The 26,757-nt window shown below is 42.4% G+C and overlaps 1 protein-coding gene across 2 annotated transcripts in view; it reads right to left on the bottom strand.

The window, feature by feature from the left end:
* The window catches only part of KIAA1549 (KIAA1549 ortholog), a 126,254-nt gene that overhangs the window by 15,722 nt on the left and 83,775 nt on the right, over positions 1-26,757 (bottom strand). For both annotated transcript variants that reach the window (XM_063101193.1, XM_063101194.1), the window contains exons 13-17: positions 21,524-21,729; positions 20,452-20,675; positions 19,323-19,476; positions 13,996-14,313; positions 22-68 (exon numbers count right to left, since the gene is read on the bottom strand). In XM_063101193.1, the coding sequence (XP_062957263.1) occupies positions 22-68; positions 13,996-14,313; positions 19,323-19,476; positions 20,452-20,675; positions 21,524-21,729 (949 nt within the window). The remainder of the gene's footprint in view (positions 1-21; positions 69-13,995; positions 14,314-19,322; positions 19,477-20,451; positions 20,676-21,523; positions 21,730-26,757) is intronic.

Genomic DNA, 26,757 nt, shown 5'->3' with positions numbered 1-26,757 from the left:
TATACATTCTAAAACCTTTACCTTGGCAATGGGCCTGATGGGGGAGTCATTCCATAGTCTTCATATCTCTGGAAGAAATTCAAAAGAACATGAAGATTAATATTCAATACTTATTATAAAGTGACAACAGCAAACTTATAAATTTAGGTTTGCAGGATCAACTTTCAAAAGAATTATTTTTTCATTAAAACTGAGTATGCCACTGGGGCATTCTGTCATCAAATAATGCTACAAGTTTCAGTTTGGGAAACTTGACAACCAGACTTTGGAAAACATACAACTAATTTCTAGATCTTTCCTTTTTTTTGTATAATATAACTCAAAATATGAATAATAGTCAGGCTTTCTGTGCCTGCTCTTTCCTGCAGGCTCATTCTCAACAAAGCTGTATCTTCTGCTAAAATGAAAGGCCTCGGTGGCCACAGTTAGCACAAACAACTCCACCATCAAGAGCTACAATTGTTACCAGATTGAGTGGGTGCCCAACACCAATTCACAACCTCAGGAAACTAATCTATCAAAAGCTGTACCGTGTTGCAATGCCGTAAAAAGAAAAGCAATACAAAGCAAACCAGAAATTAGAGAGACTCTAAAAAATGAAGTCAACACCTTCTGTTTCTCAGCATTTTCTGGTTCCGAGAAGACTAGCTATAATTCCTGCCCCTCAGTTCCATAAAGCGCCCCTATATCCTTCAATCAACTCTTTTTACTTGAACTAATCTGAACTAACCGAGTACTCTTTAACTAAAACAATATGCCACATGATTGAAAGAAACAGGGCTGTCTGGTTAGCTCAGTTAGTTACAGCATGGTGCTGATGACACTAAGGTCAAGGGTTCGGATCACTGCACCAGCCAGCTGCCAAAAAAAAAAAAAAAGAAGAAGAAACATCTAAGAAATCTGCTGTATTCTTCATGAAATCTACATATCCTAACTCTAACATGGGACTTTTATTTTCAACATTTCTTTTAAACAGTTAGGAAAAGCAATCAGCTATTTTAGCAGAACAGTAGCTCTGGATAGAGTCCACCCAAATCCAGTCAGTTTGAGCCAAAATTGTTTGTCCAGGATCAGGAGTTCCAAGCTGAGGACTAAGTCAGTCTTGTTTCTGGAGCTACTCTAGAATTCAATCTTTCTTTTTGTAAGCTGTCATTTATTGAATTAGTATTTTGTGTTAAATACTGTGTGAGCATTAACTCAGGCCCACAATAACACTAAAAATGTACTCACTACCTCCACTTTGTAGATGAAACCAGTTCACGAGGAAGCTGGGCAATTTCCTCCTTAGAAGGTCTTTCCGGCTCCAGAAACTATGCTCCCCACTGCTCCGTAACACTGCTCACGGTCCCCCAAAACCGGACTCTCCCCCATGAACAAATCTTTACTTTGTGGGGAGAAAAGTAGAGGCTTTGGAGTCCAACAGACTGGCCAAGCTATCCAACTTCCCTGGGCATTCTTTATGCCGAGAAGGATACAACGATCTTTACATCTCATAGAGTTCTGAGGGATTATAAAATATGACACTGTGCTCAAATTACTTCAACCTCTGACCCTCTCTGCTTCCATCCCCTTGGCAGGGGGACAGCAACTGGAATCTTACAGATATCCCCAGCTGAGGTGAAATAAGCTAGAAGGGATTATGAAAAGAGAGAAGAAAAGAAGCTTCAATTCTTTTCCTGATAATTAAAGGGAAATCTGAGACTGGATAAAGATTATTCACAGTGGCCCTCATGTTTTCAGCATAGTATGGACTTTAAAAACATATTCATATGCAAAATATATATATTTTTTTAAAAAATCAAGGCTTGTCAATTTACCGACCAGAATTTCAGGAGTTCTAAGCGATAGACTAAAAGAAAAATAGTGAAAACTGGCTGCCCACTTTTCATCTGTTTTATTATTATAGTGCCAGGTAATCTAACACTACTGTAGTCAGACAAAGAATATCACATTTCTGGGGACTGCATGCCCCAATGAAAAGGTTTTTTTTTTTTTAAAAAAAAAAAAAAAAAAAAAAAACCCACACAGAATTTCTGTGATTCTGTTGCAGGCATTTACTTTAAATGGGTTGCACCTATATAAAAATTTGGGGTACAAAATTGGACTTTAAGGTTTCGATCAGCTATGTCAACAAAAATCCCATTTTAATGCATTCCTACTTTTTATTCAGTGTAAAACACAGGCCAATAGCATGAGAAAAGCAAGTGAGGTGATGGAATGTCAGGCAGGCCTGAGGTGAGAGCGGAAGGTCTTGTAAAATATTTTAGCTCAGGTATCCATACCTGCTACTTAGAAGACTACTCCACAGTTTGACTTTTCTCAGGGAAGAGAAATGCCACCTCTCAAGTGGCCCCACTCACTGATGCATAACTAATACCCTTCCATTGGCAAAAAGGAGCAGGAATGTCATCAGATGGTAAACAAAGGCTCCTGTGGCAACTGAAGGCACCTTGAAATCCACATTCCTGTGGTTTTCACTGTAGTCAGAAGAAGTAAATAAAGGGTGATCGGGTTCCTTCTGGCAACAAACAGTAACTTTACAACCAATTTTTACCAGATACTCACAGGCACAGTCAATGATTCTGGTTTTCCACTAGATTAACTTGCTACAATTCACATCAAAATACACAGGGGAACTCCAAAAGTCCACGACGAGAAAACCACTGAATGGCAGTGTTTATAAAAATGGATTGAATTCATGGTTAAGATGGTAGGTTAAGGCATTACCATGGAATCATTAACCCCCAACACCTATAAACAAAGAATAATAAAAATAATACAGATCTGTTAAAAAAGACTGCTAAAACTCATCAACAGAAACCAACAAGGAAAGGAGCAGAATCATGCTATAAACTGAGAAAAGTGGTGGCCAAGGGGAAAAACAGAGGACGCTGGCAGCAGGATGTGTCTCCTAACCCCATCCCCAGAATGTGCAGAATGACATTCCCATTTAGAGAGAAGGTGGCTGAGGTGTTCACTGGCAGTCGGGGTGGAAATCAAGGAAAAGCCTGAGAGCAGAGAGAAGTAGCAACCTGACATCCTGCATTCCAGACCAGAGGCAGGGTAAGAACTAGGAAACTGCTGGGATAATCCTGAGAGAGATGACGGTGGCTCCAGGTAGTGAAAGGCAGTAGACGGATTCAAGAGCAGGAACCGACAAAGCTCTGGTGCCTGCTTTCCACACCTTTCCTTCTCGGTAGATGGTCTGCCATCACTCAAGCTGCACCTCTCACTGGCACATCTCCTGCCAGTTGGTGGTCCTTTCATCAGCTCTGCCTGATGAAGCTCTAGTCCTGAATCAATCCCACTGCCTGTCTTCCCACTGTCTATACCTGGTATCTGAATGCTGAGCAGCAAAACTAGAGAATTTTAATCTGTGCCACTATAATCTCATGTTAGCCAATCTCAACAGGGGCCTCAATGTGAAGAAATTATTCCTGTGTCCCTCATCTGTTTTCACCCATTCTCCACAACACATATTTCAAATCTCTACTCTCCCTCAAACCTCCCGCCCTGCCACACTTCTCCCCTCACTCTCAATAGATGACTTACCTTCTCTACTGTGAGGACACAAGCTGGGTGGTCCCTCAACTTCCTGCCACCCAACTTTAAATTTGATTTTGTCTGTACCCAACCTTTCCTTTCTCCTTTGGAAAATATATTAGATAGAAATATATCTCCTGATTTCTAAAGATATTCCTCCATTGCTCTGTATCATCAAGCTCCTCTTCCACACCGGCTCAGTGCCACCAGCAACAGGCTGAAGCCTTGCTGATTCTTCTTCTCGAGGCTGTCCACCGGTTTACACTAGTTACGAGTCACCAACTCTCTCAGCAAGAGCATTGCAACAGCTTCCTAATGGTCCCCCGCCTCGTCTTGCATTCTGTCAACCATTCTCCAGTCTAAAATAGGACTAATCTTTCAAAAAAGCACACCCAATTATGTCCTCAGCCTGCTCAAAACCATTCGGTGTACAGCCATTACCCTCAAGATGATGTGGGGACCCTGTAACGATCAGCTTCTCATGTTTCTTCTCCTGCCTCAAGGCCCACCATTTTACTGCCTGCTCTGTAACTTCACTGTTAAGAACATACTGAGATGGTTAATTTTAGGTACTAACTTGAGTGGGCCAGAGGATGCCCAGATATCTAGTGTAGCATTATTTCTGAGCATGTCTGTAAGGGTGTTTGCAAAATAGATTAGCATTTGACTTGGTGGGCTGAGTGAAACAGGTCACCCTCCCCAACATGAGTGGGCATCGTCCAAACTGTTGAGGACCTGAATAGAAAAAAGGCAGAGGAAGGTTGGATGCGTGTTCCCTCTGCCTGACTGCTTGAGCTGGGAAACCAATCTTCTCCTGCCCTTGGAGCTCCTGGTTCTCAGGCTCTCACGTTCAAACGAAAATCCGGCTCTCGGGCCTTCGAACTTCACCACTGGCTTTCCTGAGTCTCTAGCTTACAGATGGCAGAACACAGGACTTGTCAGCCTCCATAACAGCTGAGAACTGCAATTCCACATAATAAATCCGTCTCCCCCCGCGCCCCCAGGCCCTGACCCTACACATCCTATTGGTTCTGTTTCTCTGGAGAACCCTAATACATACATGCACATTTGGGAAGGAAGTGTTTAGCAGCTTTATTGACTTATAATTGACATACAATAAATTGCACACATTTAAAGAATTCAATTTTGTAAAAGTTTTGACATGTCTATACCCACAAGCCATCACTACAATCAAGATAGTGAACACATTCATCACCCCCAAAGTTTCTTGGTACCTCTTCATAATCCCTCCATCCCATACCCCCTCCCACCTCCACCCCATCCTAGGCAACCACTGATCTGTTTTCTGTAACTACAAATTTGCATTTCCTAGAATTGTATATAAATGGAATCATACTATATGCACTCTTTTTCTTTAGTCTGGCTTCTTTCACTCAGCATAATGATTCTGAGATACAACCATGTTTTTGTGTCAGTCAATAATTCATTCCTTTTTATTACCGAGTGGTATTCCACCACATTTGTTTATCCATTCACCTGTAGATGGGTATTTAGGTTGTTTCCAGTTTCGGTCTGTTACAAATAAAGCTGCTATGATGTACAAGTCTTTGTATGGAAATATGCTTTCATTTCTCCTGGGGAAATACTTAGGAACAGAATGGCTGGTTCGTATGGTAGGAGTATCTTTAATTTTTTTTTTAATTAATATTTTTTACCTTCTATGATGATGTTGTAGAGTAGTTGGGAGGGAGAAGGGAAAGGGGAAGGAAATGGGGAGGAAGGAGAAAAGGGATTGAAGCCTGTGGCACCCCCGCATTCCCACAGGGGAGACCCACGGGCTTCCAGCGGTGGCTTGGTTCTTGCTGGGCTGGGTACACATGTCAAGGGGGTGTGGCAATAGCCCTCGCCCCCCACACCCCAGCTCAGGAACCTGGGGCCTTGCTTGTTGAGGCTTGCTGGTCGCCGCTGCACTGGTTGAGTATGAGGAGGGCGGTGTGGTTGAAACCCACGGCTCCCCCATCGCCCCAGCTCAGGAGAGTCCGGGGCGCCTCCTGCAGCAGCTCATTAGTCACTGCTGGGCTAGATGCTCATGTGGGGGGTCATGGACAAGGCCCACAGCCCCGCACCGCTCTGGCTTGGGAGAGCCCGGGGCCCTTCCTGCAGTGGGTAGGTGGTTGTCACTGGGGTGATTGCTCTTGTTGGAGGGTGTGGCCAAGGCCCTCGGCTCCCACCCTCGGGACTGGTTCTGGGTGTTGGCAGGGCATGGCTGAGGTCCCCAGCCCTCCCCACTTGTTGGCCTGGTAGCCCAGGGGACTTCCAGTCCTTCTAGGTGTCATAAGTGTTCTTTGGTGAAACGAGACCTTTACTAGTTATCAAACTTTGTCTCTGGTTGTGGGTATTTTGTTTTTCCCTTTCAGTTCTGTGTTGGATTATTGCTGTTCCCACCACTTAAACTCTTCACTGGAACTAATTTGATGTCCTTTGGTTACTTCCAAAATGGGGGAGCTTCCTGTGGGGACCAGCACTTGAGCTCTGTGGTTGAGCTAAATTGCTTCATTGCTGCTGATTCCCTGGGGAAGGCTTTTCGTGCAGCTCAGGTTTTAACAGTTGACTTTATAGGTACTTCTGGATCTGGTGAAATCTGATGCACCTGGGTTGTGTAGAAACACTGGTCTGGGCATGTCTTTTCATCAAACCACACCCTCTGAGTGGTCCTGAACTGACTGGGGGGCAGATAAGCTGTCCTTGCTGTGCCCCAGTGTTCCCCTGGTGGGCCTATCTCCCCCACCGCCTGGGCTACAAACACTTCCATGGAACAGGCTGTGCAATGGTCCCTTGTGATGACTCACTGGCCTCTGAGTGGCTCCTTTTTTTCATTTGTTGTGGCTCCTCGGTTTTATGTGGGTCCCCAGAAACCCTGTTGGTGGTACCGTTGGCCACCAAGGCCCTCTTCTACCCCACCTCCTCCAAGCAACTTCATCCAAAAGGTACAGCTGCAGCTTTTTGCCAGATCCATGCACTCAGCAGCTCCAGCCTTAAAGCAGTCGGAGCAGTTTACCTTCATACACTCGGTAGGACTCTCCTCCTCTTCCCCGAGCTCTAGCGGCCCCAGCTTGGCTGTCGTAGCTTTTTAATAGCTGCAAATTTGTTGATTTGTGGGACAGAGTGATGCTGGGGACCATCTACTCGGACTGTTTAATTTTTTCAGAGACTACTAAACTGTTTTCCGAAGTGGCTGTGCTATTTTACATTCCCAGCAATAGGTCATGAGAGTTTCAGATGTTCACATCCTCGCCCTTGCCAACATCGGGTGTGATCAATCTTCTGAATTTTAAACGTTCCAGTAGGGGTGCAGTGGCACCTCACTGGGGTTCACTTTGCATTTCCCTAATGACTAATGATGCTGAGCATCTCCCCACCTGCTTATTCCGTGTATTCATCTGTTTATTATCTGTTCATCTTCGGTGAAGGTTTTTATTGGGTCGTTCATATAATTTGAATCTTTTAAAATTTATTGAGATTAGCTTTATGTCCCAAAATATGGTCTATCATGGTAAATGTTCCATTTACTATTGAAATAATGTATATTCTGCTCTTCTTGAGTGGAGTGCTCTATATATGTCAATTGTTTCAAGTCGGTAGTGTTGTTCAAGTCTTTTCTATCTTACTTTTTCTGTACACTGATTCTATTAATTATCGAGAAAGGTGTGCTGAAATCTCCACTTATAATTGTGGATTTTATTTCTACATGCAGTGCTATCAGCTCTTGCTTCACATTTTTCAAAACTCTATTACTAGGCACTAGGCACTTAGTTCATCAAGAAGACTTAAAAAATGTTTACATCTTGATGAACTAATGGTTTATCTTGATGAACTAACTGCCTTATTATTATGAAATGATCCTCTCTATCCCTGATAATATTCTTTACTATAAGATCTACTTTGGATGATATTAATACAGCCACTCCAGATTGCTGTGATTAGTGTTAGGGTGGCATATCTTTCTCCATACTTTTACTACTAACCTATTTGTACCTTTATATTTAATGCGGGAATCTTATAGGCAGTAGAAAGTTGGATCTAGCATTTTATCCAATCTGACAAGCTCTGCTCTTTAATAGGGATGTTTAGACAATTAACATTTAATATGCTTATTGATAGGGCTGGATTTAAACCAACCATCTTGGTGTCTCTTTTCTATTTTCACCATCTGTTCTTCGTTCCTTTTTTCTTCTTTTTCTGCCTTCTTTTGGACTATTTTTTATTATTTCATTTTTACTCCTTTATTGGCTAGTAACAGGTTGCTTTAGAGTTTATGTTACACATTTTGCATTTATCACAGTCTATCATTAAGCACTATTATTCCACTTCATGTATGGTGTAAGAATGTTAAAACAGCAAACTCCAACTTGCCCCCTCTTGGCCTTTTTGCTGTTGTTTTCATACATTTTACTTCTATTTATATGATAAACTCCACAATATATTGCTATTACTTTTGCTTTAAACAGTCATCTTTTTTTTTTTTTTTTTTGGTGGTACAAGATCTGAACCCTTGACCTTGGCATTGTATCAATTATCTTCTTAAAAGCTTTAAGTAACGAATAAAGGTTTCTTTATAATTACCCAAATATTTACATCTCCGGTGCTTTTCATTTAGTTATGAAGATCTAGATCTTCACCTGGTATCATTTTACTTCTGCCTGAAGAACTTCCTGTAACATTTCAGGTCTCTACAACACAGGTCTCTGGTGATGCACTCTTTCAGCTTTTCTGTGTCTGAAAAAGTTTTTATTTCACCTTAGTTTTTGAAAGATATTTTTGCTGGGTATAGAATTCTAGTTGACCAGTTTTTCCTATTAGTTCTTTAAAGATTTGTTCCACTGTCTTCTGGACAATGAGAACTCTGCTATAATCCCTACCTTTGTTTCACTATATGCAATTTGTCCTTCTCTGGCTGCTTTTAAGATCTTTATCACCTGTTTCTAACAATTTGATTAAAATGTTTCTTGGTATATCTTCCTTCATGTTTCTTGTGCATAGGATTCATCAAGCTTTGTGAATCTGTAAGTTTATGGTTTCCATCAAATTAGGAAATTTTTTGGCAATTTATTTTTTAATAAATTTTATTTTGTATTTTTGAAACTTACAACATGATACTATGGATACATATAAAGAGTAAAGTGGTTACTACACTGAATCAAATTAACATATCATCTCATATACATTTTTTTTGGTGACAAGAGCAAGTAAAACCTACTTATTTTTTTAAAATCCCTACTACAATACAATTTTATGAACTATAGTCTTCCTGTAGTACACTAGATCTCTAGATTTGTTCATTCTACATACAAGGGTACTGCAAAAAGTTCATGGAAAAACCGAATTAAAAGATAATACTAATCTTTCCATGAACTTTTTGAAGTACCTTCATATCTGCTACATTGTATCCTTTGACCCATACTCCCACCCCCACCCCCACATACCACTCCTGGTAACCACTAGTTTATTCTCTATCTCTGTATATTTGACTTTGTTTTTTTTTTTTTTAATGATTCCACGTGTAAGTGAGATCATTCAATATTTTTTTCCGTGTCTGACTTATTTCACCTAGCATAATGTCCTCCAGGTCCATCCGTGTGGTGGGAAATGGCAGGATCTCCTTCTTTAAGGCTGAATAATAATCCTTTGTATATATACCACATTTTCTGTATCCATTCATCTGCTGATGGACATTTAGGTTGTGTCCACATCTTGGCTACTGTGAACAGTGCTGCAATGAACAAGGGGGTGCAGATATCTCTTTGACTTACTCATTTCCTTTCCCGTGGATATGTACCCAGCGGTGTGATTGCTGGATCATATGGTATTCTATTTTTAGTTTCTGGAGGAACCTCCATACTGTTTTCCATAACAGCTATACTATTTTACATTCCCACCAACAGTGTACCAGAGTTCCCGTTTCTCCAAATCCTCACCAGCATTTGTTATTTTCTGTCTTTTTTGATAATAGCTATGTTAACTGGGTGAGATATCTTATTGTGGTTTTGATTGGCATTTCCCTGATGATTAGGGAGAATTAATGCTAATTCTTTTCAAACTATTCCAAAATACTGAAGAGGAGGGAACTCTTCCAAACTCACTCTACAATGCCAGCATTTCTGTAATACTAAAACCCAGTAAGAACACAATAACAACAAACCACAGGCCAATATCCCTAATGAACACAGATGCAAAAACCCTGAACAAAATACTAGCAAACAAAATCCAGCAGCACATTAAAAAGATCATTCACTGTAATCAAGAGGATTGATCCCAGGAATGCAAGGATAGTTCAACATATGCAAATCAATAAGTGTGACTCATCACATCAACAGAATGAAGGATAAAAACTATTTGAACATCTCAACAGATGCAGAAAAAGCTTCTGATAAAATTCAACAATGCTTCATGATAAAAACACTTGACAAATTAGGCATAGAAGGAACATACCTCAAAATGATAAAGGCCATCTATAGAGAACCCACAGCTAACATCATATTCAATGGGGAAAAACTGAAAGCCTTTCCTGTAAGATCTGGAATACGACAAGGATGTCCACTTTCACTACTTTCATTCACCATAGTACTGGAAGTCCTAGTCAGAGTAATTAGGGAAAAGAAAGAAATAAAGGGCATCCAAACTGGAAAGGAAGAAGTCAAACTGTACCTGTTTGCAGACAACATGATCTTATATTAAGAAAAATCCAAAGACTCCCCAAAAAACTGTTAGAACTGATAAACAAATTCAGTAAACAGGCATAAGAAAAAACGTTCTCTCTCAATATTTTTGATAACAGCCATTCTAATTAGTGTGACATATCTCATAGTGTTTTAAATTTGCATTTCCCTGATGATTAGTGATGTTGAACACCTCTTCATATACCTCTATTTGTATGCCTTCTCTGGAGAAATGTCTGTTCAAGTTTTTTTTTGGTTTTTTTTTTTTTGAGACTGGCCAGTACAGGGATCTGAACCTTGCTCATTTTTTAATCAGGTTATTTGTTTTTCTGCTACTGAGTTGTAAGCATTCTTTATAAATTCTGGATATTAACCCCTTATCAGATTGTAGTTTGCAAATATTTTATGCCAGTCCATAAGTTGTCTTTTCATTTTGTTGACTGTTTCCTATGCTGTGCAGAAACTTTTTAGTTTGATGTGGTCTATTTATTTATTTTCGCTTTTGTATCCTGAGCTTTTGCTGTGATATCCAAAAAATTGTTGCCAAGGCCAATGTTAAGGAGTTTTCCATTCTGAGGAGCTTTTCCATCTTGAGTTGATTTTTGTGTATAATGTAAGATAAGGGTCCAATTTCATTCTTTATTGTAGAAATTCAGTTTTCTTAGCACTGTTTATTGAAGAGACAATCCTTTCCCCATTGTGTATTCTTGGTGTCCTTGTCAAAAATTAGTTCATCATATATGTTTGGGTTTATTTCTGGGCTCTCCATTGGTCTGTATTTCTGTTTTTATGCCAGTACCACAGTGTTTTGATTATTACAGCTTTGTAATACAAGTTAAATCAGGAAGTATGATGCCTGCAACCTTGTTTTCCTTTCTTAATATTACTTTGGCCATTATTTAATTATTCTTTCTGTCTCTCCTTCTTTGGGAACTCCAATTACATGTATATTAATCTACTTGAAGTTGCTCCACAACTCACTAATGCTATATTCATTTTTTTAATCCATTTCCTATCTTTTTTTCATGTTGTATAGTTTTTATTACTAAGTATTCAACCCCGCCCACTAATCTGTTCTTCTGCAATATGTAATTTGCCATTAATCCCATCTAGTATATTTTTTATCTCAGACACTGCTGTTTTCATCTCTAATTTGATTTGTGTCTTTTAATATCTTACGCAACTAATTAAAATGTTCAGTCTTTCCTCTAGCTTTGTGAACATATGGAACTTCATTATAATAATTCTTTTAATATCCTTGTCTAATAATTCTATCATCTTTGTCATTTTTCTTCTTTGTCTGGTTAGTTTCGATCTGATGTCATACTTTATTCTATGCTAGATATTTTTGTGTTTCTATAAGTATTCTTTATCTTTGTTTAGGTTCAGGCTTTATGTTTTCATGCTTTGGTAGGCAGAACCAGAAGAGATTTAATTTGGGGCTAATTTTGCCCCACTACTGAGGCAAAACTATTCTGAGTACTGTACACTAACCAATGTTACATGAATTATGAGGTTTTCTACTTGAACTGGTGAGAAAGGAACTGTATTGGTCTGCTCAGGCTGCCCTAACAAAATATAGAAAGGGTAGCTTACACAACACAAATTATTTTCTCACAGTTCTGGAGGCTGGAAAATCCTAGATCAAGATCTGGCAGGGTTCAATTTTTGGTGAGGGCTCCCTCTTCCTGGCTCGCAGGCAGCCACCTTCTCACTGTGTCTTCACATGGTGGAGAGAGAGCTCTGGTGTCTCTTCCTCTTCTTGTAAGAGCAACAGTTCTATCGGATCAGGGCTCCACCCCTATGGCTTCATTTAACCTTAATCACCTACTTAAAGGTCCTATCTCCAATATAGTCACATGGGGGTTTACAGATTCGATATTTGAATTTTGGGGGGACACAGTTCAGTCCATAGCAAGAACTTATTCCCGGGCCTGTGTGAGCTCTGAGGATTGCTCCCTCTAATTCTTGTGGGTGGTTCTTTCCCCAGTCTTGGATAATTTCTTCATACCTTTAAACTAATCAGTATTCAGATAAAGATTCTCTGCAGATCTCTAGAATTCCTTCTTGGTTCATCTCTCTGCTCTCCTGCACTCTCTATTGTGAACTCTAGCTGCCTTTTCCTCCTCAGACTTCTGACGCTGTCTCCTCAACTCAGGAAGACCACTGAGCTCTGCCTGGGGACCTCCTCTCTGCACTGAGGCTAGAAACTCTCTCCAGACTAAACTGGGCAACTGTAGGGTTCAACACATTTCTCAGTGATCCCTGTCCTTTGTTGCCTAATGTTCAGTGTTATAAAAACCCATATATTTTGCTCATTTTTTGGTTATTTTAGGAGGGAAGGTAAATCTAGACCCCGTTTCTCCACTTTATCCAGAAGAGGAAGTCCAATACATTTCTATTTCTGTCTCTGCTATCTTTCCCACTACCTGAAACATTCCTCTTCTTTAACTAATAACCACTAATTATCCTTTAGACTTCCACTTAGATGTCATTTTTGTCAAGAAAATCCCTCCCAAACACCTCAAGGCTGAGTGAAGAATCCTCCCACATAACTTCCTCTGCCATAGCACCTACCACGTTGTAGTGGAATCACTCTTTTAATTGTCCACATATCCTCTTTGGAATGCAAGAGCTAGAGAACAGGGACCCAAGTTGTCCATCACTATATCCCCAACACCTGGCACAGTGTGCAGGCATAGCAAGTGCTCCGTAAATATATTTGAATAAACAAATGTGAGCAGCTTAAGTGACCAGACAGCAGCTGTATCCACATTCATTTTATCAGTTTTGTTCTGTATAATCATTTTCTGAAAGAGTATAAACCATCATTTGTAATTTTGAAGTAGTTTAACATTTATTGTTGAAACAAGCTATATTTTAAAATTAAAAGCAATAATGATGAGACTGAATGGTATTTTTCCCCTAATGGTAGTGGTTACCCACACTGCACACAATGTGCCTATTCATAAGGACCTACTTTGAAAATTCAAACCAATTTCAGAGGTAAAAATTCTTTCAACATATGCTTACTGTCACCCAATTTCACCTTATGGGTAACAAAATCAGAGGAACCCAGTATAAACACTCCCTGACTAGTAAATTTAAATTGTGACCTATTAACGTCTCACCAGAGTCAAATCTTTTAGTCTAATCATTTTATCTGGAATTAGTATAAAATAATATTAGTGTTACTTCCTTGAGTTTTACTTCTTTTCCCAGCCTTGAGAAGGTAAATTTGAAAGGACTGACTATGAAAAACAAAAATGATAACAAAGGCTGAAATGCTGAAATGCCAACTCCCAAGATGACATTTGAAAGGTGACATTTGAAAATGGTTGTCCTTTCCCACGTGTGGACTGGCTGCCTGCACTCCCAGAGCCTCAGGGACTTCTCTACCCAGGTGGCCATACAAGAAGTTAAACGATTTGGGTACATTCTAAACTGCACGTTTTATGAAGACATCAATGAAAATATGTTTTGACAGTTACCCTACCTTTATTTCATGACATTGTGAGGTGCCCAGGGAGATGTTTCCATAAAATCCTCCTCCATTCCTCAACAAAATATCAGATATCAGAGCTGCACAAAAGGATGCTTCCAGCATTAAGAATTAATTTATCAGAAGATAATAAGAACTAAGAACCATCATCCAAGCTTTAATTCTTATCAAATGCAACCAGAGTTTTGCGGGGAGCCTGAAAGTGAGACAATTAGAAAGCAAAACTCCAGCATCTTGCCCCCAAGAGAATTCTAGCCTAAGTCCAATACTTACACTGCACGGGTTGTTGGCCGTCTGGGCTGGGCTGTAGAAGGACCCCCACTGGGTGGCTCGCCTGTCTTCCCGGGAAGGGGTGCTGTTCACAGGCAGGCCGGCTGGGACCCCAGGGCCTGCACCCGAGGCGTTGGTGGGCTGGCTGCTGGGCGCAACAAGGGCAAAGGCGTCATCCAGGAGGGAATGCATGGTCTGGCGCGCCTCCTCAATGGACGGCTGGGGCGGGATGTACTGGGAGGCTGAGAAGGGCAGGCCAGGATACCTCCCCAGCTCAGTGGAGGACGGCGTCTGCACATCTGCTGGGAGGTCAGGATCGGACTGCAGTGGGGGAAGAGGCAAAGGAAAGAAGAATCAGATACAATCTTTTGTGGCAACCCTAAAACAAAACTAAACTCTGGCACCAATTCAACAATTTTCCTGACAATGAGGAAGAGGCATATCATAAGAACTAAAAAATGACAAAAATAAATTTAAAAATGACAGCTGAGGGATATGCATTACATTTGATGGGGGAGAAAGGCTTGAATCAGGAAAAAAGAAAGAAGGTGGGAATATTCAACAATTTTTTTTAGCAAAACTCAACTACCTGAAATGCATTTCAGTACCTACAGATACACATTTTTACTAAAAACCCCTAAGCAGCCAAAAAACATGTTTTGATGTACATATACTTAAAAACCCACTCAACTTTCCATAGATATAGAAATGAAAAAGCTAAGCAGTCTACCTACTATAAATAGTAGGAAAAACACGGCTCTACATACCCGTACAAGAGGTCAAAGTTACCACCATATTAAAACTGTGTGTGTGTAAAAACAATCATAATGCCTAATTATAATACTTACTTCAATAACTACTTATGGTCGTAAATAGTGACAATTATTTATTTGGAAACCATCTGTCTTTTAAATGAAGGTATCTCTAGATAACATGAGTCATTAAAAAAGGTTTAAGTTATATTGTATACCCACTGCTTAAGATGCAGGAATATAGGTAACAATTAAGATTTTTTTTAAATCTTATTTCCTGATACTGTACTATGAATAAAATACTGTCATAATATGCACAGGATAAACTGGAAGTGACAAAACAGGGAACCAACAGAAGAGGAGCCCTTTCTGGTCTCAGAGGCTGCATGATTCCAAATATCATGGTTACTGCAGTGGACACACTGAAAAGACAAGAGTTCTGCCCACAGGCTGGGGACCCAGTACCCTCGAGGAGGAAGGCAGACTCCTTCTATCGAATCCTTTATTCACTATTGAGCAGTTTAGCTCAGCTGGTTGGATCACCCTACTTAAGGGGCCAAGGAAGACATTCCCATATCTGTTTGGATCAGTGAGTCTATTACAAACAAAAACTCTATTCCACAGGCACATCCTTAACCTTAGCCAACTGTCTGGAAAATGCTTCTGTCTAATGGATGATAGGTTATTATTCATGCCAGTACAAAGGGCAGTGGTTGCATAACTCCAAACAGATAGAAAACCACACTACAAACTGGCAAACCCACAAACAGCCCACAGACCGGTTTTGCTTGGCCTGCAGTTTTCTTATAAAAATAGAGCCAATATTTTTTAAATCTAAAAATTTCATATTAACGCTTAGATTTCTGGATTCTCTCAGCAGAACCTGAAGCTCTGACATGACCGGGCTCTCACTCCTGCGAGAAACAACCAACTGTTGAGCTGCGACTGCCCCCTTGAGAGGGGGCAGGTGCTCTTTTCTCCATGACAGTTCCTGTTGGTGACCTCATTCTTATGCATGACCCACACCTGGTCTTATAAATCTGTTTCTCCAAATTGCAATATCCCTGTTAGGGTTCTACTAAGTGACTTTTCTCATCTAGAAATTCTAAGTAAGGATTTGGGGCCCCAAAGGGGGCCTCTGGCTTATGATAGGACACTGGAAGGAACCTGTATTCCTTTCCTTATGAGGTGGATAAAGGTCCACTCACGCCCCTTTCCAATTCTTGGTTTTCTTCTTTTTTTTTTTTTTTTTGTCGTTTTCGTGACCGGCACTCAGCCAGTGAGTGCACCGGCCACTCCTATACAGGATCCGAACCCGCGGCGGGAGCGTCGCCGCGCTCCCAGGGCCGCACTCTCCCCAGTGCGCCACGGGCTTGGCCCCCAATTCTTGGTTTTCTTAAGGAACAGATAAGAAGACTGGTCAGTAGGGCCCCAACAATCTAACAGTTCACTGGTGGGGAGAAGGAAAAGCATGTCTGGAAGAACATCTTTGGGTAAATAAGAGGGTTGCTGCAAAAACAGAGGTGATTTTCCTGCAGTGACTCTGGAGCCCACTGTGTAGCTGTACTGCAAGGAAGCAAGAAATGTGGTCTCATAAAAACTATAAGTGCAAACAGATTCCATGCAGGGAAAGGATCTCACACGCACTTAGGAGAGTCCCAACAGCCATAGCCACCGAATCTCATCCTTACCGGTTGTAACTTTAGAGAAGGTTTAAGTTTTACAGCAAGAGAAATGTATTCTGAAGATGGGAAGGATAGTTCCCTTGGATTCGCACTGGTCCCCCATGAATCCCACCAGGAAGGCCAAGAGCCTCAAAGTCATGATGTTAAAGCTTCCTGGTCTTTCGTTTTCTTGTTGCCCCCTCATTTCACAGGCTGGACTATCGGAATTTGGAGGCCAACTAAAGGTCTTATTCATGTTTCTATATCCCAACATTTAGTGCAATGTTTCATACAGACAGTATTTAATAAGTGAAAAACTGGGATCTATACAAGTCAAGATTTACCCAGGATCCCTGAGCTGGAATTTGAATTCCATTCGCCTGAATCCCAGTCTGATAATTCTATTATTATTCAGTGTTGTTTCTTTTGTACATATGTGCTCATCTATCATTCTTCAGAAATACATATGAACCTTTTAACCTTCAGTCATCAAAGATGATGTACTCCGGTGCCTATTTTGCAATCCTCTGTGGGTAATAAAGAGTGATCATACATCCTGGTTTGCCGAGGACAACTTCAGTTTATGCCTGCTGATCCAGTATAATTAACAGCATCCCCTTTCACTTCCAAAAGTATCTGGTTTAAATGATAAATTACATCCGGGGCCAAAAACTTTCTTCTGCAAAGGACCAGACCATACATATTTTAGGTGTTATGATTCACACAGTCTCTGTCACAGTCACTCAGCTCTGCCTCACAGCAAAAGCAGCCATGCAAACAAATGGGCATGGCTGTGTTGCAATAAAACTTTATTCACAGAAGCAGGCAGTTGACTTGAGGGCCACAGTCTGCCGAGACCTGATATCATGGTGACACTTGATTAATAATGGTAACCCTAGTTACAAAGAACCAAGGGATATTTCTCTCATCTCAGAAGAATAGAGCCATTTCCTTTGAAGGAAAAGCAGAAAATTCAACATAATCCAAAAACATGTAGTACATCCACAGTGTGACCTTGAAGATGAAAGAAAAGGTGAGTTCCGAGAAAGGCATTATCTTTGAAAGCATGTATTTCAAAATTTGGGGGGAGAGAAAGTGAAAAGTCCACCCATCTGAGGAAGATTTTCATTTTAGGGAATCTTTGAAAACAGGAGCCACTGGAGACAAGCCCCAGCTGCAGCGGCATTCCCCAGGGAAGGCCTCTTTCCACCCACCGAGGAGGGCCTGCTGTACTTCCTGCTACGGAAGAGGGGAAGAAAGAAAAGCTGGTCCAGGCCACCACGAAAGAAGCCTGATTTAGCGTCATCCATGAAAGTGAATGAAGGCACAAGGGGAAGACAGGTTATTCCCCACACATGACTCAACAGTACTGGAGGATGGAACTGAGGGCTATTTTTAAAAGAAGGGACAGGAACGAAAAGGCGCTCCTACAGCTTCCTGCCAGAGAAGGAGCCCAGGCTGGCTCTAGAAGTGGAGGGAAGAAGGAATGTTCCCTCTTCTTCTACTGTTAATTCCACGCCACAGGAAGTCCCTGGTTCAGACAAACAGAAGTTCCAGGTGACTATCCTGGGGAGCCAAGGGGACAGTGCTCCCCAGATCAAGCCAAACACCACAGATGCCCAGACAAATGCCTTTCTAAAAACACAACGGCAGCACGAGAGCACCATCTACTGTAAGGCCTGCCAGCGAGCGTTCCTCTAACCGAGGGGCACAGCTTCCAGAAAGCAACAGAAACTGCCGGACTCATCCCACTAGGAGAGCAGTCCGATCTGCAGAACTTCCAGCTCTCTGGAATCCCACCATCCCTCATGAGCTAGGTTAGGAAGGTTGCAGTCAGTCTTTAGGACACTAGAAATACTGTAATGCCCAAGGGAAAGCCTGGTTCTTTCAGATGATCGTCATTCAGTTATACTCAGTCATGTCAATTATAGTGTTCGGCACATCTGTGTAACTATAGTTAATGTCTTTCTGTGTTCATTATTTATGTGGCTTAGGAGAAAAATACCTCAAATAAGAGATGGCTGATTGCATACGCTCTATTTAAAGTGATCACGTACATCACAAATCCCTTCTCTCTTCAATAAGTATGGCTCTGTAAGTTTGCTTCCAGAAGGAGGAAGAGGCCTCATGCGACATAGCAGGGCTGTTCCCCTTGCACGGGGCTTTAGGAGTCCGCTGTATCTCCCAGGTGCTGCGTCTTGGCTATATCTGGCTCCCCCTCTGTCTCGGGGTGTCTTTGTGTCCATATTTCTCATGGCCCCTCAGTGAGCCTGGGTCTGTCTTCTCTGCTCAATGGGGTCTGTGTCTGTGAGTCTTACGCTATCAGTGTCTGCCTTTAACACTTCAAGCAAGTCTGTCTATGCCCTTTTCAGTTTGAAAAAAATGTTTAATTCCTTATTTCTTAATTTCAATTAAGCTCTTTCTCCCATAAAAATAAAAAATATATATATTAGCAAATGCACTATCTTCTTAGCACTTAAGGGCAGGATGGGAGAATAAAACCTAAACACCCCTCCTGTCACCAAGGAACCCAAACAACCCTCTGACCGTGGGGAAGAAGAAAAAACCCCTGGACACGTCTCTGTCTCTGATTTCCACTTAACCTCAAGAGTTCTCATTCTGAAGCCTGAGAGGGCAGGGCTGGAAAAGAAAGAACATGGGGTATGCTTCCAGAGGCACCACCCAGCAGCCCTCTTGTTAGTATGACTCAAGTGTCTCTCAGAAGGAGTGGCCACCCCCTGCCCACGAGCTTCACGTCCCAGCCAGCCCTGGAGCATCAGCCATCAGGCATCAACTGTCCCCACCCCCGGGGCAGCAGCCACCACTGTTCATTGTTCATTGTCCTCTCCCATCAATGCATTTTCCTAACAGCCTCCCCACCCTGATTCCAGGTGCGCGAGTCAGCAGTACGCACTGGGCATCCCATATAGGCAGAGTTGTGGACTCCGGGTGGCCTTTTGTAGGTGCCGTCACTGTCTGTGGTGATGAGTCTGTCCTTCTCAGCGTCAGCAGGGCAGCCATTGACCTGGTGTTTCCGGCGTGGCTTAGGAGAACGCTTTATCCGTGAGCTGCCAGGAAAAAAAGAAATTAGCTTGGTAGGGATAAACCATCTTGCTTATCAACTGAACACTAAGTATTTCTGGAGGACCTACAAGGTGCTGGCCATGGTCATAAACACCCCATAAGGATACAAACAACATGTGAGACACTGTCTGCTCAAAGGAAGCTCAGAGCCTAAGGACAGGCCCCTTAGCACACATGGAACAACGGAGAATAACACAGGGCAATCTATAACCACGACGTTATGTAGTTATATAGACGTTCAGAAAAGGGAGAGGCCAAGCAAGGCGGGCTGTTACCGTCACCACCGGCTGCTCGGGGCCTGAGCTGGGGCTGGAAGTGCGTGGGCTCTGGAGCCAGGAGGGCCACGGAGGAGGATGTTAACCAACGTGCCAAGGCCAGAAGCGGGGGCACAGGGGAATGCCTGAGGGACAAGGAGGGACCATCCACCGGTGTGGCAGCTCTATCTCTGTGGCTGACCAGTGGAAAAGAGCGGGAACGGCAGGCAGGCCCCACCTGCCACAGGAGCACAGATGCCGCATGGCAGCAGGCAACAGAGGCCACCTCAGGTTTTGAGCAGAGACACACACATGAGAAAAGCGTCTAAAAAAATACATCCTAGGAGGCAGGAGTCTGGGGGACCCGGGGAAGGTAAGCCCCAAGGCTCTGCAGGGGGCCGTGGGAAAACAAGTGCAGCGTCCACAGACGCCAACCCGGGCGGCTGCCGGGACATGAAAACCCTGAGGTGACAGAGCAGGAGAGAGAGAGCTGGGGGAGGAGCCGGGGGGAGAAGCGGCTTCGGACACGCTGCACTAGAACAGACGAACTGAGCACAGAGCAAACGCTCCGCGGCGAGTGGAGGCGCAGAGGCGACCCAGGGGACCGTGGTCCCCCCGCAGCCCACGCGGCCGCTCTGTGCACAGAGAAGCGCCCGAGAGAGGACCGGCCCTTGCGCCCCCGGCCCCACGACGGGGAGGCCCCACCTCTTCCTGGGCTCTATGAACACCGAGGGCACGCTGGCCGTGGGGTCCAGGATCTTGTCGATCTGCATCTGCGCCCGGCGGTACACCCGGTGGCGCTCCTTGGTGTCGCCCGGGGACAGGTCGTCCACCACGGGGAACTCGTAGTGGCCGCGGCGCTTGGCGCGCAGCCGGATCTTGTTGCGATGGTGCTCGATCTCGGACTTGTGTCGCAGCGCCGTCTGAATCTGAGCAGGGCGACAAGAGGACAGTCACGGTGTCCCCGGGGGGCTCTTGAGCAGGGCGACAAGAGGACCGTCACGGTGTCCCCGGGGGGCTCTCAGCAGCGCCTTCCCGCGCCCTCCCAAGCCCCGCCCGCCTTGCTGTCTGCAGGCACCAGGGGACAGGAAGGCAGGCACAGCCCACACCGAGGAGCAGGGACCCTGCCACCCAACAGTGCACGGTGTATACTGGGGGTTGGGGGGTGTCAATGTTACTGTCCCCCAAAGCACAAGGGAAAAAAATCTCTCAAACTTGGAAGTGAGCCAGGGTCGACTCTGAAGACACATCTGCCTAATAACTATATACTATACGCCTTAAGGAAAGAATATTTTCCATACCCAGTAACATCACTACTTTAGATATTTTTAAAGACGGACAGATGCGAAGATATTTTGCGTTATACAGCAGAATACCCATTTACTGCTAATTACCTAGTGGTACCAGACAAGCTCTCTGGCAGGAGACCCCCCGCAAGAGCGGCACCCACACTGATGGGAAAATGTCATCGGGGGGATCTGAACTCGGTCTTAAAGACTGAGGAGGAACAGAAGAAGGGACACTGCGGGGGACTTCCTAAGGGTGGCAGCCTTGGGTTTGCTATGCTAACTCTTTCCTGCGCAACTGCCAATGCACCTAACAGTGTCCTGAACAGTATCTGATCTAAAAACAAAAAGAGAGCAGCATGTTTTGGATTATGAACACTTGTCGCAGTTCTTACCTCCAGTAAGTGACACCGCACTTTTCACTCATTTTTAAGCTGCCCACATTGGAACGGTGAGGGTTTTTTCACTCACACAGATTTTAATAAGAATACCTCTTTGTTCATTTTGTTGGCTTCTGCTACTCGGTCGGCCAGCACAGAGTGCTGGACTGGGGGTGCTGGGATCGGCTGCATGGCAATCAGCTGGACTTTACTGGGGACCCTCCGACTGGCCTCCGAGGAGCGGGAAATCCTGTCCACGTGCTCAAAGATGGAGGCCGAGGACTGCTGCTCATTCCCTGAACTGGGCAGTGGTGGCCCTGGAACAGAGGAAAGCAAAACAAATAATAAAGTCATCTTAAAGACATAGCAAATAATGAAAATGATGGGTTATTTTTTAAAGAATCCTCAGACGGGCCACTGACCAAAAAATACATCCCCACTCCAGTGGTCTGGGCTGAATAATGTCTCTTTCAGCTTCCCTAAAAAGTATAAATACCCTTAGAAAAGACGTAAGAAAATCATGATGATATTGTGCCAAAAATTGCCCTGTTTTGTCTAAATGTGGTTTAAATTGTTCAGTAAGAAAAGGTAAAGGACAGGAGGAGTCTGAAGTTGCTCAGTTCATCAATTCACAGAACTTTTAGAAACAAACATTTACAGCAGCGCGGAACTTTCACTAGCATCTGGGAGGGAGGGAGCTGGGGTGATATGAACCTAATTGCCAAGGCGATGTTATGCTACTGAGCAAACAAAAGAGAAGGGGACTTGGGGCATAGCCTTCACTGGCTAACAACTGGCTTTTCAGCTCTGATGTACAAAGAAAACAAACAAAGAAACGTGAAAGAAGAAGCAGTTGCCTGTAGGTAATTAAATCCCACTTTAAAAAGAGATGAAGAGTACACTTAAAAATGGCTAAGAGGGTAAATTTTATGTTATGTATATTTCGCCACATTAATTTTTGATGTTTGTTTGCTTGTTTGTTTTGGCAGCTGGCTGGTAAGGGGATCCAAACCCTTGACCCTGGTGTTACAACACCACACTCTGACCAACTGAGCTAACTGGCCAGCCCACCACATTAATTTTTTTAGAAAGTAAAGTAAAAAGACCCGTGAAAAAGAAGAAATTTAAATGTGTAGAAAAAAGACAGAAAAGAAACATTTCAAAATGTTAACAGAGATTGGATCTGGGTATAATAGGTGATTTTCTCCAATTTGTTGTATTTTCTATAATAAGGGTTTTCTCTAATGAGTAATTTTTTATAGTAAAAATAATCACAATAAACTTTAATTTTAAAAAGAGAGAGGGAAAGATGAAGAGGGGCTGAAGAGACAGAAAGCTAGTGAATCACGCTCTGATGATCAACTGATACCCTCTAACGAGCCACAGTCACCTCAGGATGCTGCTTTAAAATAAATGGCCAACAGGCCAACAGAAAAAGACAGCGTGTGCACAAACTGTTTTTATACAAAAGCCTAAGGTTTGAAACCTCAAGCATAAAGGAAAAACGGAGAGGTTTCTCCTCAGTGCAAAAAAGATAGAGCTAAGCAAAGCAGTAAGACATAGTAGTTATATCTTACATAAGGAATGCATACCAGGGGTATGCAGGTTTTTGTATTTTCTCTCAATTTGAATTATATTTGATAGTTATCCCAAGTATTTAGAAATTATGTAAAAGACTGAATGAACAACATCTCTCTTAGCAAGGAGACAGTTGTCTGGATTCCAGCTATTCTCAGGCTTTCTTTCCCTGCCCCAAACCTAAAAGGAGCCTGACGACTTGTGCAACGCAAGCACAGCCATGCACGGCCATTCATCCAGTGACAGCCACTACAGCTGCAGGCATAATGCCTAAAAGGAGATCATTAGCTTTGTCAGATAGGCTAGCCTTGCTAACCCAAACTTATAAAGTAACAGCAAATGTCACAAAGGGTAGCCCATTAAGCTACTGATACCCAGAGGTAAGATCACTTTTCCTCCAGGGTGGCAGAGAGCTCCAAGTTGCGGGGATGCAAAGGCAGTGGAGGAAAAAAAAAAAGCCCCTCCACACCATGCTGCCAGCCCTGCCTGGGCACCCCTGGAGCTGCAGCCTGTGACTGGGCTCTTGTCCCCATCCCCAGCCCACCCCCTCCCCACTGCAGTCACAGATCCTTGCATCATCATTCACTGACTGCAATGGAGAAGCTGGGGATGCACAGGCCTCTGGCCTCTCTGCAGAGCTAAGCAGAGGAGAGGAACATAGGAAATACAGAAAATACTCAACTGCGGCACTGCCTAGACCCCAGCCCTTTGATGTGGCTGAAAGGAGGAGTTTCTATTTGGTTTTATATATATATATACCTCTCTCTCTTATTGTTTGATATGCATTGCACAATTTTTTGTTTTAAACTACCTGAATCATCGGGCCGAGCCCGTGGCGCACTCGGGAGAGTGCAGCGCTGGGAGCGCAGCGACGCTCCCTCTGCGGGTTCGGATCCTATGTAGGAATGGCCGGTGCACTCACTGGCTGAGTACCGGTCACAAAAAAGACAAAAAAAAAAAAAAAAACTACCTGAATCATAATGGTCAATGGAAAGTAGGATGGACACAGAGAGATTTACGCTGTGTGAATCCTGCCTTAAGGCAAGCAGGGATTAAAACTCCTTTCCCTTTAAATATTATTTTTACAAAGTAATGATAGAAATTACACTATATAGTCAAGAGATCTATTGTACAGCATGGTGACTACAATTAATAACAACATATTGTATATTTGAAAGCGTAGAATGTTCTCACGACAAAAAATGATAAGTATGTGAGATAGCACATGTTAAATAGCTTGATTTTAGCCCTTCCACAATGTACACATATATCAAAACATCATATAGTGCACCAAAATATATACAATTTTTACCTGTCAATTAAATAAAAATTTTAAAAAGGAAATAAATTTTTGTTTAAGCAAAAAAGAAAGTACACATATGTAGTATCATATAGGATAATGTCATGAAAGCAGAATGACAGAGGAAAGGGCAGGCTGAATTACTGAAATGCCAAAGCCATAGAACATTTTTAAAGAAATGTCACATCATTATGGATAGGTAAACACAGTCAACCACACCATTACTACTGCACGTGACCCATGTTAATATCCTGTGAGGCAGCAATCACATTTATCTCGTTTTCATTGTCCCCCCAGAACCTTACACATCACAGGCACTTAGGAAGCAGATGACTCAATGACTACCGTCGCCTCAACTAAGTTTATAAAATTTCACCTTGAAGAGGCCTCTAGTAATCTGCCTTAATGAAAAGATGAGATTCGCACTTCATGATCACGATCACTTTATGAACGGGTGCTCCAAAATCACTTGAAAAACTCCCATGTTATATGCAGTCAATCCTGTTAAAACTATGAATATGCTTTGCAAACTCTTCAGCATATGCAAAGTAAATGTCAGCTTAGTGAAATTCTAGAATTTGGAATTTGTAGAATGCAAATGAATGAAGTTCTAAGTACTTAAAAATCACTTGCACACATGCAATCTAAGGAGAACATAATGAAAATACTCAGCATTTCACAATCCTTACCTACTTGGTATATTCCTGATGATAAACAGGAGAGAGAAAAAAACTACAATTATGCACAGACAGAGCCACAGCCCCAGAATAACACCCTGAGCGTCGCTACCCTACTCGAGGAAGGTGTTACCCCGTCCCTCCCTTCACGTCTTCCTTAAGGGAAACCAGCAGTAATGATGTGACTTATTGTAAAGCTACAGTAACTGTGCACACAGTGACCTTTGAGTAAATGATGTCTTAAGGGTCCACAGGTGACCCTCGTGAGAGTATGCATTACCTTCCAAACACAGTCAGCTAGGGAGGGAATTAAGCACAACCTCGAGTTTACCAAAACGGAAGCAATGGTCTTTAGTCAGCTTCTGTTTCCAGATGGTCCTTAAAATGCCAGATTACTTGGGATAATCTTGCCAAGTAGCCTAAAGAAGCTGGTGGTCACACCATCCCCAGCAGTGAGAGGGAACACTGGTCCTAGAGTGACATGGAGGAGGGTTCCAGAATGGTTCTCAAGCAACCTCTTACCACCATTGATTTTTATTTCATTATGACTTGCAATAAAAAAAGATTTTTATATGAATTATATAATTCAAAACCTATGATAAAAACTCAGAATCTTCTCTAGAGGGTACTTAAGTTCTATACAAACAATAAAATACCTTTACGGCAGCATGAAAGCTACCTTATGGTGCCTTTTAAGAAGTAAACAAAGTTTTAAAAGTGAATTGATATTTGTAGTGCAAAAACTATCTTTCTAAAACATGAAAATAACATGCAGATTCTGGTGTCTTTTCAGATTATAACGGCAGCACCCGAGCTTCTAGTACTCAGAAAAATGTCTGATTCCCTTCTCTCCTACACAGTCAACTCTCAGTCCCAGAGCTGAAATGATTACTACTTTGGGTTCTGAATACATGTTGAGAGTGGTATTTGATTTTTGTTATCCTTGTAGAATAGACCAGTTGTAATACTATCCAAAGGAGTTAAATGCAAGCACTAAAAGCAAGATTATCTCGGATAAGCAATTAATAGAAATTGAGAAAATGTAGAGCTTTTTGTTTTTTCCCACATATTTCTTTCCCAGGATCAAAACTAGATTTTAATCCTGTCTATGTGTAACAGTGCACCTGTTACCATGGTGCTAAATAATTTTTAAGATTCTGTGAAACTGAATCCAGAGAAAAACTGCTTCCTTTATTCTAAGGGGGCATTTCTCTAACATTATAAAAGAACCAACTGGAAGGAGCTAGAAGAAATCTCAAAGATTGGCCAGTTTAGCCCCACAGGAGTCTCAAAAGCTAAGGGACTTGCAAGGCCACAAGTATGTCAGTGACAGAAGCGATCCTTGGGTTTCCGTCCAGAATTTGTTCATTTATAGAATACAGTTCACACTGTACTGCATTTTCATTCAGAGAAATTTATGATTAAAAAATGTACAAAAATTACTATAAAAAAGAATATCTTGAGGCTCCCCAATTATCTTGGCATTGCTAAAACACAATCCTGAAATATAAATAAAAACTCCAGCAAATACAATAGCTGTACTAGCACATTTAATAGAATCTATTAAACTAAACCAAGCTACCAAGCTACTTTGCCATCACTGCAAAAAATGCTCCCAAGGCTAGTAAGACCTGTGGGCACAGTTTCATTCTCGGACACGAGCCTCATAGTAATACGCCTTAGAATGGACTGAAGTTCATTTTATACCTGGCCTACAATGCTGGATATGACTCTTAATGCAAATATGATAAACCATCAGATTACACTAAACTACCTGCTGGATGGAAGAC

Source organism: Cynocephalus volans, chromosome 6, assembly GCF_027409185.1.
Source record: "Cynocephalus volans isolate mCynVol1 chromosome 6, mCynVol1.pri, whole genome shotgun sequence".
Classification (NCBI taxonomy): domain Eukaryota; kingdom Metazoa; phylum Chordata; class Mammalia; order Dermoptera; family Cynocephalidae; genus Cynocephalus; species Cynocephalus volans.
The sequence above is the reverse complement of the archived record's forward strand: the minus strand, read 5'-3'. Positions and strand labels throughout refer to the sequence as shown.